The sequence below is a fragment of the Centrocercus urophasianus genome, unplaced genomic scaffold (assembly GCF_019232065.1).
Source record: "Centrocercus urophasianus isolate 14NV4802_14NV808 unplaced genomic scaffold, USGS_Curo_1.0 seq_24, whole genome shotgun sequence".
NCBI lineage: Eukaryota > Metazoa > Chordata > Aves > Galliformes > Phasianidae > Centrocercus > Centrocercus urophasianus.
In genome coordinates, this window is record NW_024884800.1 from 2,119,859 (window position 1) to 2,138,293 (window position 18,435).

Below are 18,435 nucleotides of genomic sequence, written 5' to 3' on the forward strand. Positions count from 1 at the left end.
CGGGCCCCAATGGCCGCCGCCGCCGAGCCCCGCCCCGCCCCGCCCCCCACGCCCCGGGCCCCGCCCCCCACGCCCCGGGCCCCGCCCCGGTGCGGGCGGCGAACGCCGCGCGGAACCCCGGGACCGCCGCTCGCGTGGTCCACACGGAACTTCCGTAGCAAAGCAGCGCCCGCCCCCAGCAGCGGAAGTCAGCCGCGCCGATTGGCTGAAAGAGGCCGGGAGCCGCTCCAGGATTGGTCCGTCCGCACAGCGCTCCGGGGGGGTGGGCCCAGCCTACTTCCGGCGGCGGCGGGGGAGACGGGAGGCTGCAAGATGGCTGTGCAGGCCGTGCACCTGGAGGCCGACGCGTTCCTGGTGTGTCTGAACCACGCGCTGAGTACCGAGAAGGAGGAGGTCATGGGGCTCTGCATCGGAGAGGTACCGCGCTCGGCCCTCGCCGTCACCCTCAGCGCCGCCTACAGCGGGCGGCGTCCCGCCACGGCCCTGCCCAGCGCCCCCCTCCTGAGGCGGCCGTTCCTATAGCGGAGGAACAGCCGTTTTCTCTCTACCAGGTCGACACCAGCAGAATCGTCCACATCCACTCCGTGATCATCCTGCGCCGCTCGGATAAGAGGAAGGACCGAGTGGAGATCTCTCCCGAGCAGCTCTCGGCCGCGTCCACCGAAGCAGAGATATCCTTTGGCGGCAGCGCTGCGGTGCCTCAGCCCGGAGCGCTTTGTGTGCCGCAGGGCTCAGCTGGCGCTCGTCATTCCCCAGAGCTGCTGTTCGGCCCTGCATTTGTGCCGGAGTTGTGATACAGCGTTTGTGTTTCCTCTTTTTTAGTCACAAGTGAGGCAGAACCGTGCTTCTGATGGGCAGGGTGGGGGTGGAACTGCAAAATCCAATTGGTGGTATCCTGCCTCAAGTGTATGTCCTTTTCTTGCCAAGTGTCCCATCACCTCTCTGCAGGGATCTGAGGTTTTGTTGAGCTGTGGGACTTTCAAGCTCTGCCCCGTGCTTGCTGTTGCCTTTGTATGATGGGTTTCTTGCATTTGCTCCTTTGGTTTTGGAAGCACCTTGACTCACACACAGGTTGGCTGAGATGACAGGACGTCCGATGAGAGTTGTGGGCTGGTACCATTCTCACCCTCACATCACCGTCTGGCCATCGCATGTGGGTAAGAGCAGTCTTGGTTCTGTACAAAAGCCTGCAGCTCGGCAAAGAAATGACTTAATTTACTGGACTCTTAAGAGCTGCAGATCCCAGTTTGGTTTCCCAAATTCCCCCTGGTAGGAGAGGACTATCTGGATGTGCTGATGTTTTGTTAACTCATCTTGTATATTTAAGACACGCTCTTTAATTATATTTTCAATAGGAGCAAGATTTTTACTTTGTGTCCTGCAGTGTGTACTTTAAGATCAAGCTTGTGACTGTTACAAATTCCAGTATCAGCCTCCAAAAGATGGAAAATCTCTTTGCAGACCTTCAGGTGACCTGTGCAATTCTCACTATCTTGTTTCTTCGTCCACAGATGTCCGGACACAAGCTATGTATCAGATGATGGACCAGGGTTTTGTAGGGCTTATCTTCTCCTGTTTCATTGAGGACAAAAACACAAAGGTAGGTAACTTAAGAGACGTGCCTGCATTGCAAAGTTTGGATGCCCTTCAGCTGTTCTGCCCAGCTCATTTTTGCAGCCTCATGAAGCTGTTACAGGGTGGGATGAGCTGATAGTGGTGTCTTGTCCAGATTTCCCAAGCAGCTCTGGTCTGGGATTTTTTTATTCATAGTTAATGGATCTGTTGGAGCTTGAAAACAGTTCTAGCATACCAGTCAGAGTTTGCACCAAAGTGTACATCTTTGCAAAGTGCTCGAGTGCTCTTTGAAAGCACATTCTTCTTCCTGAAGGAGTTTGGAGTTCCAGATGGTTTTTGGTACTTGAAATCTGACTTTGTGCTGTCTCTCTTAGACAGGTAGGATTCTCTACACCTGTTTCCAGTCCATTCAGGCCCAGAAGAGCTCAGAGTGAGTACAAAGAAAGAATTTTATGTTCTTCTGTTTCATCTAAATCCCTTCTTTCTTATTTGTCTCAAATAAGTGGTTTGTGGGTTCATCAAGAGCAGCAGATGTTGTACAGAGATGCCTGATCTGGTTCTCTGTTAATGCAGGCTGCTTGAAGAAGGTTGACTGACTTTGTCTAGAACTTAGTAACAGCTTAAAATCTGATGTGGAGCACTACAGATTGCAGATGAACTTGTGCTGTAATCTGTTGTGTAAGGGCTCACCCTTCTGCTTTCAACTCTAGAACTCAAAGCTCTGAGCTTGCATGGCATTCAGTCTGCACCAGCTTTGCACGCGCCGTGTGTTGTGCTGTCAGTGCTGGTGCTTTATGGTGCTTTTGTTACTTGAGCATTTCTATCATTGGCATCTGGGAGAAGAGCACAGTTATAAAAGGATTCCCATTGCCTGGCAGTTGTAGCACACGTTCTCAAAAGTAAACCTGTTTGATCCCATGAGTTTAACTGACTCTTGTAGGTTGGTAAAGGCTTTCTTTCCTTTTTTTTTCTCTGCTGCTTTGCAGTTAACTGTATCTGATACCTTTTTAGATACGAAAGGATTGAAATTCCTATTCACGTTGTCCCCCATGAAACTATTGGGAAAGTGTGTCTGGAATCAGCTGTAGAGCTGCCCAAGATCCTGTGCCAAGAAGAACAAGATGCCTACAGGAGGATTCACAGGTAACGCTGGGGCTGCAGGCCTCCCTGAGGCCTCCCTGTCTTTGCTGATGTGTTCTACCTCAAGAGCACAGCCTTGGCAGAGATAGAGAAAATGAGAAGCATCTCATCTGTAATCTGTATGCCTTTGTAAAAAAAATGGATCGATTACTTTCATGTGATGGATTGCAGGTGCTCTTGACCTCGTATTTTTCTGTGTGCCCAATGATCTGCTCCTTTGCTGTGCAGAAAAGGAGCTGAAGTGTGTGTGAGCTGATGGTGACGCGTGCAGCTGTGTCTGTGTTCAATTAGGGCACCAGTACTGAGAAGTCAGAAAAATGAGGAAGAGTACCAGCATTGGGGTTTTTGATGCTCTACCTCTACTCTTACCTGGAGCAAAGTCTGCTATCATGATGAACGTGCAGGGGCTCTTCACAAGTGAAGAGGTTAAAGGCACCTGCAGTGTCAGCAGCTTGGAGGAGGCTGGTTCTGCACTGCCTAATGTGCTGTTCACTGCTGTTGTCACTAACCCACGTTTTTCTTCTCGTAGCCTCACCCATCTAGACTCTGTAACCAAGATTCACAATGGCTCAGGTAAGGATTCCTCCTTCGTGTGAGTGCAGGATGCTGCTCTGTGAGCTGAACAGCAGAGCCTGGAGCGGCTGTTCTGGCATTGCTTTCAGGGGTGAATAGACCACAGCTGTATAACAGTCCTTGTGAGCTCCAGTGCTCCCTTTGGCATAAAGAGCAGTTGTAGAAAAACAAAACAAAAAATAGAAGAGCACAAACTTCTCTCTCCTTCTTTGCCATGCAGTTCGTTTTCAGTCACACACTCTGTGTAACCAGATGGATTCTCTGTTGCATAAAGTCAGGTCGAAAAAAAATAATGCAATATTTTAAAGGAAGATGTAAAAGGCTGTAAAATAACCCAGTCAGAAGCTGCTGGCTCTGACCCTCTCCTGTGGGGATCAGTGGTTGCCTTAGCCAGGATGCTGGGAAGCTCTGTTGGCTCTCTGTAGCTCCCTTGGCTTTGGGGCAGTTGTAGCATGGACTTTGTGCTCGCACTGGCATGGTGTGCTCTCGCTCTTTCCAGTATTCACGAAGAACCTCTGCAGCCAGATGTCTGCCATCAGTGGGCCCCTCCTTCAGTGGCTGGAGGACAGGCTGGAGCAGAACAAGCAGCGGGTGCAGGAGCTGCAGCAGGAGAAGGAGCAGCTCCTGGAGGAACTGGCCGCTTTGGACTGAAGGAGGAAATACAGATCCTTCAGGGGAAAAAAAAAAAAAAGACACGAATAATCAACTCCACTGGACCTACCTGTGGCTGCAGGGTGGCCTCACATTGCCTTTCAATGAAGATACGAGGCTGTACCTCTCATTTTGCCCCCTGCAGCAAAGAGCACTTCTGTGGGATAAAGGTTCTGTGTTACTCCAGCTTGATGGAGAGCAGCAGTACCTCTCTGGGTGCTGCATCGTGCAGCACAAGTCTCGCTCTGCGCTCGGGTCAGGCAGCATCTCTTGGTAGAGAAGACTTCAGTTCTGGAGGGCACAGACATAGGGAACGTGTTGTTTCCCTCTCCTATAATTTGACAGAAGTCTTTCTGCTTTATCTGTATTCCAGAAGCCTAGCACAGGAGGAACAGAGGGGGGAAGGACTTAATGTCCCTGCTGTTGTATCTGATGCTGCCAACTTATGCCCTCTTTTAGTAGCTTCAGTTGACCACGATTGTACAGCTCGTAATGGCTCTGGATTACTGGTTAGGTAACAGGGAAGCCTGGGAACAGACCTGGAAGAGCTTTGACATAGGTCTATGCTCAGTGTACCTCAACCCAAATAAAAAATTCCAAAGCAAAAGCTGTTTGGAGTAGAAATGAAATGGCTGCTACGCCAAATTCAGTGCCAGTAGCTGCCCTTCTTGGCCATTATCTGTTTTCTTTTATTTCATGTAGTGCTGTTGCACACTCAGCACGGAACCTTCTTACAAAATGGATTCTTTTTGCTGGCTCAGGGGCACAGATTGTGGTTCTTTCCAAGAGAGAAGGTGATGAAGGTGCTGGGAAGAGAACTGCTAGATGTACAAGGCTGTCACATGCTGTTGTTTTTTAAGTGTCCTTGGTGCTAGAGTTCAGAGCACCCCCCAACTTGTACATCACATTTCTATTTCAATGCAAAATTTCTGCCCAAAATAGCTTAGAGTTCTGGGTAAGAGCATGTGTCCCATTGTGTGGCTGCCCCCTTCCAGCCACAGCCCTAAGCACCACTGCTGCATGGCAGAGGGCAACGGCTCAGGTGTATTCAGGGCTTTTGGGAAGGACTGTCCTGGCCTCCAAGGAAGGAAGTGCAACCTGGCAGATGCATTTCAGGCCCTGCATCCCATACACACACAGTAAAGGTGAGGCACTGCTAGAAACAAGCATGAATGAAGTTGCTTTCTGTCCTCCTGCAGCCCTCCAGGCACACAAGATGAGGGTGTTCACAGCACATGAGGCAGTCAGAGCCCAGCTCAGCTAGCAGGGTGACCTAGAAAAAAACCTCACATAGCAAAGCTACACAGCCTGGGTTAAACTGCAACAGAAGAGCCTGCTTCACTTTGACACATCGTATGAAAAGCCATTTATTGATTATTCCAAAGTAACACCTGAGGGATTTGTTCACAGCACACACAAACACCATGACTAATTTAATCATGCTCTGCATGAAAAGTTACATCATCAGACTGGATCTTCACATTCTATGGTAAAAATACAATAGTGATAGAGACAAAACTGAAGTCTAAATTTAATCAGAGGACTTTGATCTCGCTAGGAACCAGACAACTTTGCAAAACCTCCTGCTACTGGAGTCAAGGCACTGCTTAGCTATTGCTTTTAACAAGAACAGCCAAGGATCGCTCAGATGAACTCTCCTTGGGAGGACAACTGAACTCATGTTGAAGTTTTCTTCAGGTCTGCCTCTTACCCTGCCCAGAAGTCACCCAGACAGAATCAGATGACTGCTCAGGTACCTGGGTTTTCTTCTGGCAGACCCAGGCAGGCCAGCACACAGAAGATTGTACAGCATCTGTACCACTGAGCAGGTGAAAAAATAAACCCATGGCTCACAAGGAAGACGTGCTGTGAAGCATTGAGCATAAATACTGATGAGAAAACCACAAACATTAACAGCTGTGTCCAAGGAAGGGTCCACCTTCTAAGAGGGGGAACCTGACCTGTGCATCGTTGCCACGGACTTGCCATCATCATCATCGTTACTCTTTACTCACTTTTGCCCAGTTTAGAAAAGGCCTTGGGGTCTTTATTGGAGGTTTTTGAAATCCAAAGTATACAAGTGGTCTGGAAGCCTCTACAACACACACTCACAGGTTCCACAATAGGCTCCTCTATTTACAGGCTCATCTATTTCCTGCCACACGGAAAAACCGAGTGGCATCAAAGCAGCAAATGTAGCTGCCATTACAAGGAATCTTCAAGCCTCGTTTTCAAGGCAAAATCAGCACTGAGTTTCCTCATCACTTCGGCGTGGCTCAAACCCTGCTGCTCTCTTTTAGTCAGACCGTAGTTTTCTTTGACATACTTTGCAAAGGGTGTGAGGTTGGTCCTGGCAGGGGTGCCATCCTTGGGCTGGCTCAGCACCAGCCGCCCCCCGCAGAACGCGCACACGAAGCGCTCCGTGTCCAAGGACTTGGAGTGGCGGCCAATCCTGAAACGGAGGAAGAAGTGCTTGGATTTCAAGTGCAGGAAGCACTATGAAAGCTACAGGCAGTGCTATAAAAGCTACAGGCAGTTTTCTAGAGTCTGACACCAGGAGGTTGGTCTCCGTGCTTTCATAGAATCAGACTTAATTAAACACAGAGTGGTTTGATTTCAGAAGAGCTTGGAATCACAGAATGGCCTGGGTTGAAAAGGAGCACAGCGCTCCTCCAGTTCCAACCCCTGCTGTGTGCAGGTCACCAACCAGCAGCCCAGGCTGCCCAGAGCCACATCCAGCCTGGCCTTGAATGCCTGCAGGGATGGGGCATCCACAGCCTCCTTGGGCAACCTGTTCCAGTGCCTCACCTCCCTGTAAGTGAAAAATGGAATGCCTTATTTCTACCTATTGCTGCAGCAACATAGGGTTTGGTGACATGCACTCCACAGGGATGAGCCACACGCAGGCAGTGCAGGCCCACAAGTGTTATTATTCCTGTCTCAGTACATGCCCAGAGTTGGAGATAGTATCCTCTAACAAAAAGCCTGTGACAGAATTGGTGTTGATCATCAGGGACAACTGGTCAAATAAATTCACAAGGTTACCCAATGTCAACGGAACCAACTTGTAGGCCCAGAAAACGAATTAGAGGTAGAAGTTAATGCAGTCACATGCAAGATCAAAGCGTTACTCACGTGGCTTTGCACACAACGCACGCGTACGTGAATTTGTACTTGATCTCATAACTGTGACATCGTGTTACCACAGGCAGTTCTGGGTGAACCACAGCTGATTTATTGGCGTAGAACCTCCAGAACCGGCCGTGCCCATCGCGGACGCCGTTGATCAGCCAGGTGGCTGCATGGCAGATCTCATGAATCAGCGTGTCTCGAAGGCGATCTGGGATGAAGAAAAGACACGGATGTCAGCCAGGAATGGGGAATCTTGAACCTCCGTCCCCACCTCGCTGCTTCACGCTTCTGACACTGCCTCTCTTATGCAGGGCCTCTCCCTTCAGAGGTGAAGGAAAAGAAGCAGATTCAGTACGGAAGTACAGGCAGAGCCCCAAACTGCAGCTTTCCATGTTCTGTTTGCTGACAGATGTTATTTGGTAGCTGCCAGAACGAGAATAAACCCACAATAGAGCCTTCTGTAAAAATAACAGGTAAAATGCATTGAGCTGAAATGCAGCTAGCAAAGCTTAGTCTCAGATGACAGCACAGGAGAGGTGCCTAGCACTGATGGGTGACATCAGTTTCTTAGAGTGACATTACACAACATCTACTGGATGCCTTTAAGTCAATAAGATAAACAAACCACTGAGGTTGGCACAAACAGATCCCTGCTCTCACATTTCTGAAATCGGCCCAGGCTTTTAGAAGGGTCATGAGGACAAGCAATACCATTAGTGGAGATGTTTAAGGCAATGCATTTCATAGTAGGGCTCGGTCTCCTCCAATTCACATTTTAATCTCTGCAGCATGCTTTCCTAAAGATGAATCAGCACAGGTTTTCTTTTACCTACCTGCAGAATCGCAGACTTTCTCTGACAGCTCGATCCGAGCGTAACGCTGTGCTTCAGGGCCCTTCGTCTGCCCAGTCACACAGTATCCTGCTGTTTTTCTCATTTTTTTGTTCCAGTTTATTACCATTTTCTCTGGTAACTGAAAGACAAAACAACACGTGTATAATTCACCCTCTCCTACCTCTTTTATCCTTCTCAGGCCTTCCGGCTTCCCCTCACATGTACTACGTGGTCAGCACAGTACGTCTCTATTCCTGCCTTTCACAATGCCATGGCTGACATCCACTCTCCATGGCTTTCTTCCTCTCTCATCTGCATGTCTACAACCAGCAGGGGACTTTCACAATGTGGGATGAGACAAGAGTCCCTTGGGTCCCCCTTTCAGCCTCTAAGTGTGGCCAACATGCTGCTTAAAGGGAACGCAGGGACAGGTGAGGAACACCTCAGGCCTTCCCCTCCCAGCCTCTGCCCAGCTGCTGCCCCTTGCAGTGCAGTGCCTCGCTGATCCTGAGGTGGATCTTTTGCATTAAACAGCTTCCCAGATTTTTCTTGTGCATTGCCTTTTTTCAACATATATGAATTTGTAGCATCCATAATAGTGTGATCAGAGGTTCTGGAGCTTAATTTACATGTCAAGTACCATCTGCCTTTGATTGTTCTGAACTTGCAAGGTGCTATTTTTGCTTGGTGTACTTTCACACTGCAGGATGAATAATCACCTTCTGCTTATCCTCTGTGCTGCTCCTGGTTTTAGAAGCCTTCATCATAACTATCTTGGTTACCTTTTTCTTCTGCTGACAGTTTTCTCACATCTGAATTAGTTAAGTGAGTTTAAGTAAGTGGTCCCTGTCAGCACAGGGACAGGGCTGAAGCACTGGAAGTCTTTCAGCAACAGTGAGCCCGCTCAGCTCAGCTTTATGTGAACTGATAAGCAGCTTTTCAGTCTGTTCTGGGATAGCAGACAGGAACGTGCCATAGAAATGCATGCAGCATGACCAGCCACAAGGCAACAGCCCCTGACACCAAAGGGAAGTGCTTTTATCCTTCAGCTCTCTGGTGGCTGCTCCCCAGCACGTGCCCATGGTCAGCTGCAAGCAAGGAACAGCATTTCTTCCTTTTGTGGCTGGGAACTGTTACAGCCATGTTAGGGAAGGCTAAGAGGCCACAGCAGCTCTGAAGCAGCTCGAGCCACACAAAGTGCTGCCTGCTGCAGACTTGTCTCCCAGCTCCAGCTCACACTCTACTTTTTTGAGCAGATTGAAGCAGCTCAGCTGAGCACCATGCAAGTACATGGTGGGAAGCTGGGAATGTAACAGCAAGAGAGATGACAGCTAGCAGACCAGCTTGTGCTACCACTAGCTATTAGCATGTGGCAATGCTGCAGTCTGCCAGCACGTGCTCTTTCACCACGGGCTGACTGAGCAATGATGGGAGGTGGCTCTGAGCTTCTTTCAGCAGCATAAGGACACAGCTGCCTGTTCCTGGCAGGTGGAGATCATGACCATGCAGGTGCTACAAAATACGCAAACATCAGTCACCTCTTCAAAGATGAAACTCATCCAAGGCAGCCGCATGTTGCAGTTTGTCTCATCAAGGAAGGATCCTGCTGGACACCACCCAATCTGCTCACTTAAGGATGGGGCACTGTTACAGCTGGGAAAGCGAGCCAAGCTGAAAACTGCTGCATCACAGTGCTGAAAAATCCCTTTCAAAGAAATTGCTTGAACTAACAGAATCAGAAGCCATTACTGTAACACAGAACTTCTATTAACTGAAGAAGGCACAGAGCAATCGCATCAAAAAGTGAGGAGCAACACTGACTAGGTTTCATAGCCATAAAAATGTAAGTTGCTTTGTGTTTCTTTTTGTTTGATTTTAAAGCCAACCTTCTGCTCAAAGATGGTGCTGTTATACAGACAGTAAAGCTTCTGCGTCAGCTCCTCTTTACTCTTCTTGAAATACTTCACATACTGGGAATCTGGACTTGAGAGATCTTGTAAGAAGCAGCCAGGCACTGAGCACACGTTAAGCCTACAAGAAAAGATGCCATCGTTCACTGAAGGTCGGAGATACCTCATTATTCCTGGTCATAACTGAGGCTAATGGCCTTGCCTTCCACTTAATTACCAATTAACAAATGTTGATCAGGTAGCAGAAGTTTGTAATTACTAGAAAAACCAGAATGCCACTCTAAGCAAAGCACTCAGCACCTTGTCATCCATCTATAATGGTCCTAGATCATAGGAAAGATGGAGAACTACTTACTTTCTCTCTGACTGTGTGCGACCGACAGATTCGCTCCTAGGAATTCTCACAGAAGCCGTTATCTTGGAAGGCGTTTCTTGAAGTGAAACAGATTTTGATGTTGGTATCTTGACTCCCTTTCCATCCAAGGACTGGGCACCTTCACAGAGCGCCTTGATGTTCTCTAGTTCAGAGGGAAAAGTCACAACATTTCTCACGGCCACAGAGTCAGGAGCGCAGCCATCAAGTGACAAACACTGATGAAAGAAATCATTGCTTCAAAAAGACAGCTTGCAAGTCAGCCAGGAACCATTTCTTACCTCTTGTGCTCGGCTGGTAGACAGCTTTACTTGTGCTTAAGATGGGTTTCCGGGGCGTATTCCGTTTCCTTATCCTTTCTATTAATGATTCGAACTCACCATCTGAGCTATCTGATTGTAACTCTGCACTCTGTCGGGGTGGCATGGCTGATGTTTTATTTCCTTTACTCCCCTCACAGCTTCTTTCTGCCCCCCCAGCAAGGAAGCCCAGACTCCCTCTGGCTGTCGATTCCTCCCCACTTTGTGGAGGTGGCACTTTGAGGCACTTCCAACTCTCTTTCAGGTCCTTCGCTCCTCCATGTCGGTGTTCCTGCCAGGGGCTGTCCACAAACACAGAATCATCAGTGTCGCTCAGAACCTCTGGATACTGCAGCTCTTTGCAGCAAGCATTTTCCTTCTCTGAAGTCGTCAGCTTCTTTGGGGTCTGAAGATCTTTTGGTGCTGTAATTCAAAAGAAACTGCTCAAGGTTTCGGCACGTCAGGTATCTGACTCTGCCTTAGCACTAAAAGAATTCTTGAAAGATAGGAAAACAGAGGACGAAGTTTGCAGTGCCTTTATTACATGCTGCACATCACTGAAAGATGTAAATTCATGGAAACTGAACTGTGACTTTTTATTTTTCCAATACATCTGCCATCAGGCCTGGCAATCCTGCCAGATGCAAATAGCAAGCCTTAGCATCATCTTTATTCCTGGTAATAAAATGCATGTAAGAATATAGCTGGATCTTGAATATTAAAGCCTTATGAAATTAAGAACAAGAAACAGGTAATTCAAGTGATTTAAGAAATGCTCAGCCTTTAGCTGATCAGAACACAGCCTACAGCATAGAGCACATGCTTGCCAATGAGGCTTCTGGCACTCAGCTTTGACTAATCAAGACCAATAGCTCAGATCAGCTCTAACACAGATGACTATTTATGATTCCAGGCCATTTTGTTTCCTCCCCCTTCTCCCTTGCCCTGGCTGTTCCTTCAGAAATCATTCCGTTGCTTCTCACAGCCTGCAGCAGTCATGACCTCAGCAATGAATGCTACCTTTTGACCCAGGAGAAGTCCTACTCTGTATTGCTGTTGCACAATTACTTGCCCTTCTTTGCTGTGCTCTTTTTCATTTTAAAGTCCGAGAAGAAATCATCCATCGAGTCATTGATGAAGTCCTTCAAACTGTAAAACAAGCAATAATAAAACAATGGTAGGCATAAGCAGCAAAATAGGGGAGTAACTTTGCCTTATTAGAAAGGCAGCCACCAGAAAGGCCACCTAACACCAAAACAGCACCAGCTGCTCGCAAGAGTCACCAACTAATTCCATTAGTAGGAACAGGAGAACATGGACAATTCCAAACATCCCATTTCACAGGACCTGAACACACACAGATGGAACAGGTACCAGCTCCTCTGTCTGCTCTCACTCCCATGGATTTACCAGCCTCCGAATTACTAAAACTTTTGATTGATTTTCTATGCTCAGAATAGTAGGCATAATGAGAAAACCAAGGAGTGAAAACGGAAAGCATTTCATTGCAGCACCCACCTTGAATCCTCCTTTTTGGAGACCGATTTGGGAGTTTTCATTTTTGCTAAAACTGAAACGATAAGCAATTAATGAAGAACGACATCCCAGTGATAATTCTGCTATGCATTTTTACAAGGGAAAGCTTACAGCTGGTAAAAATTCAGCCTGTAGTCTCAAAAAAAAACCCCAAAAACAAAACACACCCACCCCAAACCAACCACCTCTCAAACCCTTGAAGATGATGACAGAATTTCTTTCATTATTCACGCTATAAAGCTAGGAAGGCACCATTGTGGAAGCCGGCATATATAGGTCAAAATACATCCCTAGCCAAAAACATCCCTTTGAGTGGTTAAGATTCACACAAGTTCTGTGACTTGAGGGAATCCTGAGCAGTTTAGGAACGTGCTTGGAACAGATAATGTTCAGAGAAAATGGTTACACACTACAGACTGGGAAAGAGGCAGGGGACAGACAGAACAGGGGCAACAAAAAGCTCCATGCCAGGAGCTGTTAACAGCCAACAGCTGAGAAGAACAAAAAGAGCCTCACACACAACGCAAGGCAAAAAGCATCCAGAACTGAGACAGGAGATTCAAAAGCTGTCACTGTGGTGCACTGACACAGCACAGCACTGTAGCAAAGAAGCAGTGACCTCTTGGAAGAAAAATCTCCTTAAAAAACTATTTTGTTGCACCCATATAGAAATGGGTCCTTCCTTTTTGCACTCATCCAGCGAACAAATCAACGTGTGCTGTTACTTACACATTTCAAATTCATCATCGCTGCTGGACGAGAAGTGCAGAGCATGGCTGAAAAACATGAGAAGCAAAGGAACATCAGGAACACACAGATCTGCAGCTCTGCTGGGCTGAGATCCCAAACACATCCTGGAAACACAGCAAAGATGTGCTGAAAAGACACCAGATGTCTGAAATAGGCTGAGAAGCTGAACTTGGATATTAAAGTCTGTAACAACAACGTGTTAAATACTCGTGTAGTGATCGAAGGCTGCCAGTATCTGAGGGCTGGAAGCGTTTGGAAGCATCAGCTCTGCAAGGTGTGGGGCTGAGTTCAGGCTGGTGACGGGCATCAGAAGGGACAGAGCTGGGTTCCTGCCTCACGTGGGGGATTTAATGTAGACCTGTGCTTCCAGGCTCTCAGAACGCTGCTTTGCCGGCCGATTTATGCTATTTTCGGACAAAAGGCAGAAATTATCCACCCGGAAAACCCACTGCGCGGTTGCCGAGCAACGTGAAGATGGCTTCTTTTAATTACACGGGTTACTCACACCTACAAGACAAATACGCAACGTGCAGAGCAGCGCTCTGAAAACGGGTGGCCTAAGCCAGAACTGCACGTGAATATAACCGAGAGAAACCATTCAGGCGATCGGTTAACCAGCTCCAACCCCGCCCCACACGGACAGGAACCGCCTCACCTGGCGCTGCTCCCCGCCGCTCCCCGCCGGCCCGGTCCCAGCGGGGTGCTGAAGGCCGCCATTCCGCTTCGAAGCGCCCGCGCCTCCAATGCCCACTTCCGCTTCCGGGGCACCGCGGCGGGGCGCATGCGCAGTGCGGCACTCAGGAAGGCCGGAGGCGCTGCGGTGATGGGGGCGGCGGGGCGTTCCCTGCGTACGCGCAGCGGGCCGCAGCACAGCGGTAACCCCAGGCACCAGCAGCAAGGCTGAGGCCGATTTCAAACGGCAGCCCTCGGCCAGCACTACGGTTAACGGCTGCGGTGTTTACCCAGCGCAAAAGCAATCACACAGTTATAATTACTGCACTGTGGGACCAGAGATGAGAAAAAGGAGAGGGAAACATCAGTGCAAGGGTCCCAACGCTCCGTGAGCTCGGCACACAGCCCTGCGCAGCCTCCACGGGTGGGTGGGTGCAGCAGAATGTTTTCATTTCCATCCTGCGGCTGAGAACCAGGCTCAGCTGTGATCGCTGCTGGAATAACCAGCGCTACTGAAACCAAAAGTCACAGGAAGGAAGATGGAAGGAAAGGCAGCAGCTGAGAACACAGCGCTGCCAGCTGCACGAGGAGGGAAGCCAAAAACGTGACAGTCAAACTGGCAAACCAAAGCTTTATTTTTTGTTTGAAGTCTTCGCTACAGTACGTAGGACTGCGCCCTCTCTATATAATTAACAATCATTCCTGAAAGATCTGTATTTGGCACCAGTTTGTGTTTTACCTCAAACACTTTGGGGGAGGATTCATTTCAAATCGAATTTGGTTTTCTAACAGAAGAGGAGCTGCCATCATGAAGCCAATTAGCTGAGTTATTGGAGAAGCTTAGAAACAAAACAAAAACGAAGTCCTTATCTAAACCAACACATTACAGAGCTCCAAAACAGAGGTCAAACATTAAAAGGCTGATATAGGCTCAAGTGGTTTATAAAACCTATAAAAAAAGACTACACCAGCAAATATGCCCTTCAGTCCGCACAGTTTAGAAATGAATGCAGGGAGCAACACTCGCTAGCTGGAAATCTCGCCATGGGAGAACCACACGTATACCAACAGGACCCAAATCAAACGTTAAAAGGCTCCAATTCCCAATCCATAAGAGGAGACAAACGTGTCAGAAGATTGCATCAAATCCAAGGAATCATAATTGGCTGGGCAGGTCCAACTCCCCCCACCAACCGCCACGTCTCTCACACATCTAGGCTCACACGGCTCAACCCCATTCCAATTCCTCATGGAATAAAAGGATCCCAGGCTCTATAGAGTCTTTCCCTATCATGCAAGAAATATGTCTGGCTGTGCTCTAATTACCATCATGTATCACTTCAGCCACAGAGTACCAGGCAGATTAAGTAGAAATGCACAGTTTTTAGCTCATCATCTCTGCACAAGTGTTGGAGAGGCTCAGTTCCTGGACAGGTCTGGGTGGGCACGCAGACAAGTCTCTTCATGCAGATTCGCTGGCTTCCACTGGTTTGATCATGTGGTCCGGCTTGTTGCCAGCAGCATAGTGATCCCACATCTGCAGATAGAGCCGCTCCAGGTCCATCGTGTACTGCTTGGTGTTGAACAAAGGACTGGATATTCTCTGCTTCCACACTTTGCCACGTATTTTTTTCAGGCTGCAAAAAAGTTGAAGCCAATCAGGAACGCTTCCCAGCTTTACCTACTGTTTGCTTTTAAAACGTGCTCCAGCAGACCCAGAATTGCCAGAACAAAAACAGCAGCTCCCACACCAAGCTCACGTGGCTGCTTCACCCCCTCATCCTTTCTGATACAGACCAGCATTATCTCTTCACACCAGCTGTGACATTAAGTTGTCACATGAACTGTACTGCACTAACTTACTGCACTGTTTTGACTTACAGTAAATGACAAACTGTCTCATCTTCAATCTAAAAGAACGAGAAGTGAAATACGGTGCACTTTTTATCAGACAAGAGTCTGCACTTGAGCAATTTCTTCAGCACTGCAGCATTGTTACTGGAGCACTGTTACATTTACTGTAAAAACAGAAGCAGAGTTAACTGCCAGACTCTAAGATGACTCTCAGGATGAGAACTGTCTTACTTTCAACATTAAACTACGTGCAAAGTTACTGATAAAACCCAGCACTGTGTCCCAAAACAGGGCTTTCTATTCCTGGTGCTACACGGTACAAGGTTACTTACTATTCCAGATCAGTCCCCAGTTTCACAGCAATGTCCTCATACTCCTGCCTACTTTTTGCAATAAGCTCAAGACAACCAAGGCAAGTAAGCTGGGAGGCAGCGACTCGTGATGCCAGTGTTTCACCTACAGAAACAAGCAAAGTCAGGTAACTGGAGTCATCAAGTAACACGCTACAGAGAGCGAAGCCGCCTTCCTGCTGCTTCTACAAGAGCAACTGAGGAAGTCTACCAAGGCTGCTCGTTATGGTTACAATAAGGACATCAAATCCACCCACTCCATCCAGGTTTCCCACCGCATTACCTGGCATAGTGACCATAGGAGTCCCAGCCCAGAGCACATCCATGCCTGTTGTGTGCCCGTTGCAGAGCGGAGTGTCCAGGCAGACATCAGCCAGCTGCCCTCTCCTCACGTGTTCTTCCTTAGGGGCCACGGGAGAAAAGATGATTCTGTTCTGGGAAAGACCCAAGTTTTGGGCATACTGCTGAATGTTGGGTTCTCCTACAGCTGGGAAACGCAGCAGCCACAGCACGCTGTTTGGAACTCTTTTTAGGATCTGTGGCAAAAATCAAGAAGGAAATACAGACAGTTATTATGCAGTCAGAAACCTTTCCTTTTCTGCACATACACTTCAGAATAAATGAATACTACTGCATCCCGGGGGTTTGATCTCAGTTCCCAGATCCAGGCCCTGGAACGTGTTCAAAGGAGGGCAACAAAGCTGGTGAGGGGTCTGGAACACAGGCCATATGAGGAGAGGCTGAAGGAACTGGGAATGTTCAGCCTGGAGAAGAGGAGCTCAGGGGAGACCTCATTGCTCTCTATAACTTCCTGAAGGGAGGTTGTAGTGAGCTGGGGGTCGGCCTCTTCTCTCGTGTCATTAGTGATAGGACCAGGGGGAATGGCTTCAAGCTACGGCAGGGGAGATTCAGGCTGGACATGAGGAAGTATTACTTTTCAGAAAGGGTGGTCAGGCACTGGAACGGATGCCCAGGGAGGTGGTGGAATCACCGACCCTGGGGGTGTTCAAGGAAAGGCTGGATGTTGTGTTGAGGGACATGGTTTAGTAGGAGCTGTTGGGAATAGGTGAACGGTTGGACTGGGTGATCTTTTAGGTCTTTTCCAATGTTTGTGATTCTATGATTCTATGATCCACAGATACTCACATTAGCCCACATCTGCAGCGTGGAAGGGTCAATCTTGTACAGCTGATTGAAGTTGCAGTATACAACAGCATCCTCTGGTAAGCCATACTGGGAACGGGTGGTAACGATGATGGTCCGTGGAACTTCTTCTCCAGTGGCTGCTTTGTTGTTAATCTAAATAGGAAAAAATACATGTATCAAAACTATTGGAATGCTGAAATTGAAGGAAATGTGCTTATGCCTAATGGAACGTTCCTGACACACACACTGCAACATGTGCTGGCATCAGAGCTTACTGAAAGCTTATCTTTCACCTCTTTTACAAAGACTAAATTGTCTACTTACCCAGAACAAGAACTGAAGTGGTGTGTGTACGTGCTCGTGGATACCACGATGTCACAACCACCAAGGAACAAAACACTGGGCATTTTCATGCCCTGGCTACGTCTCCCTGCAATTCCAAGTCATCAGAAAGAAGTGGCACATAAGGAGTGCTCCCCTCCTTAAGGTCACCTCACTGCCTTGAAACTAAAAATGAGAGCAAGACTTCAAGGAAGAAGAAAACAGCGTTTAGAGAACAAAGGGATTTTTCTGGTTGTTCATTTTGGGGTTGGGGTGGATGGGTTTCTTTTTGTTTTCAGTATTTCTAGCCTTGAGGATTAGTAAAATGGAAATATAATTTGAAGTCAGAATTACAGATTTCCATAGTCTATTTTTTGTTTGTTTTTAAGCAACAGGCAACGGTGAGAAGAAAACATCCTTACAGATATGGCAAAACAGGTACTTACAGCCTCTTTTTGTTTTAAATCTAATGTTTTACGGATGTATGTATTTAAAGTTTAGCTCACTGCCACTGCTGCCAGCCAAAATAAATGTACTGTTGACAAACTTGACACTCATGGGCATGACTCACTGTCACTGACTCTGTTAGAACATGGAGCCAGTATGTTGAAACTGTAAAGACATGGAGATAAACAAGATAATTTAGTTCAGAAGAAATAGGTAAGAGTGCTACTGAGCCAAAACACTGTGAAAACCTCAACCACAATGCACATTCCTAGTCACCAATGCCCCACATTAGAACACATACAAAGAAGGGTTACCTTACTGTGATCAAATAGAGAAATTGCATTTTAAAAGGGCACAGATACAGCTTAGATTGGTTCTCTTGGTGGTGGAGTGATTAAGACAAGAGACTCTGCTATTTCAGGGCACAGCATTTTCAGGAAAGAAAAAGCAAGCCAATAAACTCACTGATCAAACTAAGACAAAGCCTGTTAGAGCTTACAGGAAAGTCTAAGTTGTGCACAAAAGAATTCATAAAAAGAAACCGAAGCATGGATAAAGAGGTAACAATTAAAGGTCTCCAATGAAGAACAACAGTTTCCTAGAAACTCACAGGGAATTTCCACAAAATTCATATCACAAATTGAGACTTCATATTAAGGGCCAGTGTTATTTTTCAATTCTCCTCAATAACAGATGGACTTTCCCCCCAGGTCCACTTTGACTTGGCTCTGATGAGCCAGGATGGACTGAAAATGCACTTTTACCATGCAGACACACAAGGACTCACAGCTCAGCTGTATGCACATACAGAGCAATGTTCTAGGGCTGTATGCACATACAGAGCAATGTTCTAGGGCTGTATGCACATACAGA

At 47.6% G+C, this 18,435-nt stretch overlaps 3 protein-coding genes across 5 annotated transcripts in view; 1 reads left to right on the plus strand and 2 right to left on the minus strand.

The window, feature by feature from the left end:
• The first annotated feature begins 277 nt into the window (after positions 1-277).
• On the plus strand, positions 278-4,546 carry BRCC3 (BRCA1/BRCA2-containing complex subunit 3). The gene is made up of 8 exons (XM_042825062.1): positions 278-417; positions 552-671; positions 1,070-1,157; positions 1,512-1,600; positions 1,950-2,005; positions 2,587-2,718; positions 3,245-3,288; positions 3,788-4,546. The coding sequence occupies exons 1-8, from the start codon at positions 313-315 to the stop codon at positions 3,937-3,939; spliced, it is 786 nt and encodes a 261-aa protein (XP_042680996.1). The 5' UTR covers positions 278-312; the 3' UTR covers positions 3,940-4,546.
• Positions 4,547-5,290: 744 nt separating this feature from the next.
• Positions 5,291-13,510, minus strand: GCNA (germ cell nuclear acidic peptidase). 2 transcript variants are annotated; one of them, XM_042825393.1, is made up of 10 exons: positions 13,428-13,510; positions 12,752-12,798; positions 12,005-12,056; positions 11,559-11,635; positions 10,469-10,909; positions 10,170-10,332; positions 9,791-9,935; positions 7,905-8,043; positions 7,075-7,279; positions 5,291-6,391 (listed from the first exon to the last, which is right to left on the minus strand). In XM_042825393.1, the coding sequence occupies exons 1-10, from the start codon at positions 13,487-13,489 to the stop codon at positions 6,145-6,147; spliced, it is 1,578 nt and encodes a 525-aa protein (XP_042681327.1). In that variant the 5' UTR covers positions 13,490-13,510; the 3' UTR covers positions 5,291-6,144. The 2 variants fall into 2 exon arrangements, with proteins under 2 accessions (XP_042681327.1, XP_042681326.1); XM_042825392.1 differs by lacking the exon at positions 13,428-13,510 and having other exon boundaries at positions 12,752-13,417.
• Positions 13,511-14,061: 551 nt separating this feature from the next.
• Positions 14,062-18,435, minus strand: part of OGT (O-linked N-acetylglucosamine (GlcNAc) transferase) — a 17,871-nt gene continuing 13,497 nt past the window's right edge. For both annotated transcript variants that reach the window (XM_042824942.1, XM_042824941.1), the window contains exons 19-22: positions 16,795-16,947; positions 15,932-16,184; positions 15,631-15,754; positions 14,062-15,081 (exon numbers count right to left, since the gene is read on the minus strand). In XM_042824942.1, the coding sequence (XP_042680876.1) occupies positions 14,907-15,081; positions 15,631-15,754; positions 15,932-16,184; positions 16,795-16,947 (705 nt within the window). In that variant the 3' untranslated portion in view covers positions 14,062-14,906. The remainder of the gene's footprint in view (positions 15,082-15,630; positions 15,755-15,931; positions 16,185-16,794; positions 16,948-18,435) is intronic.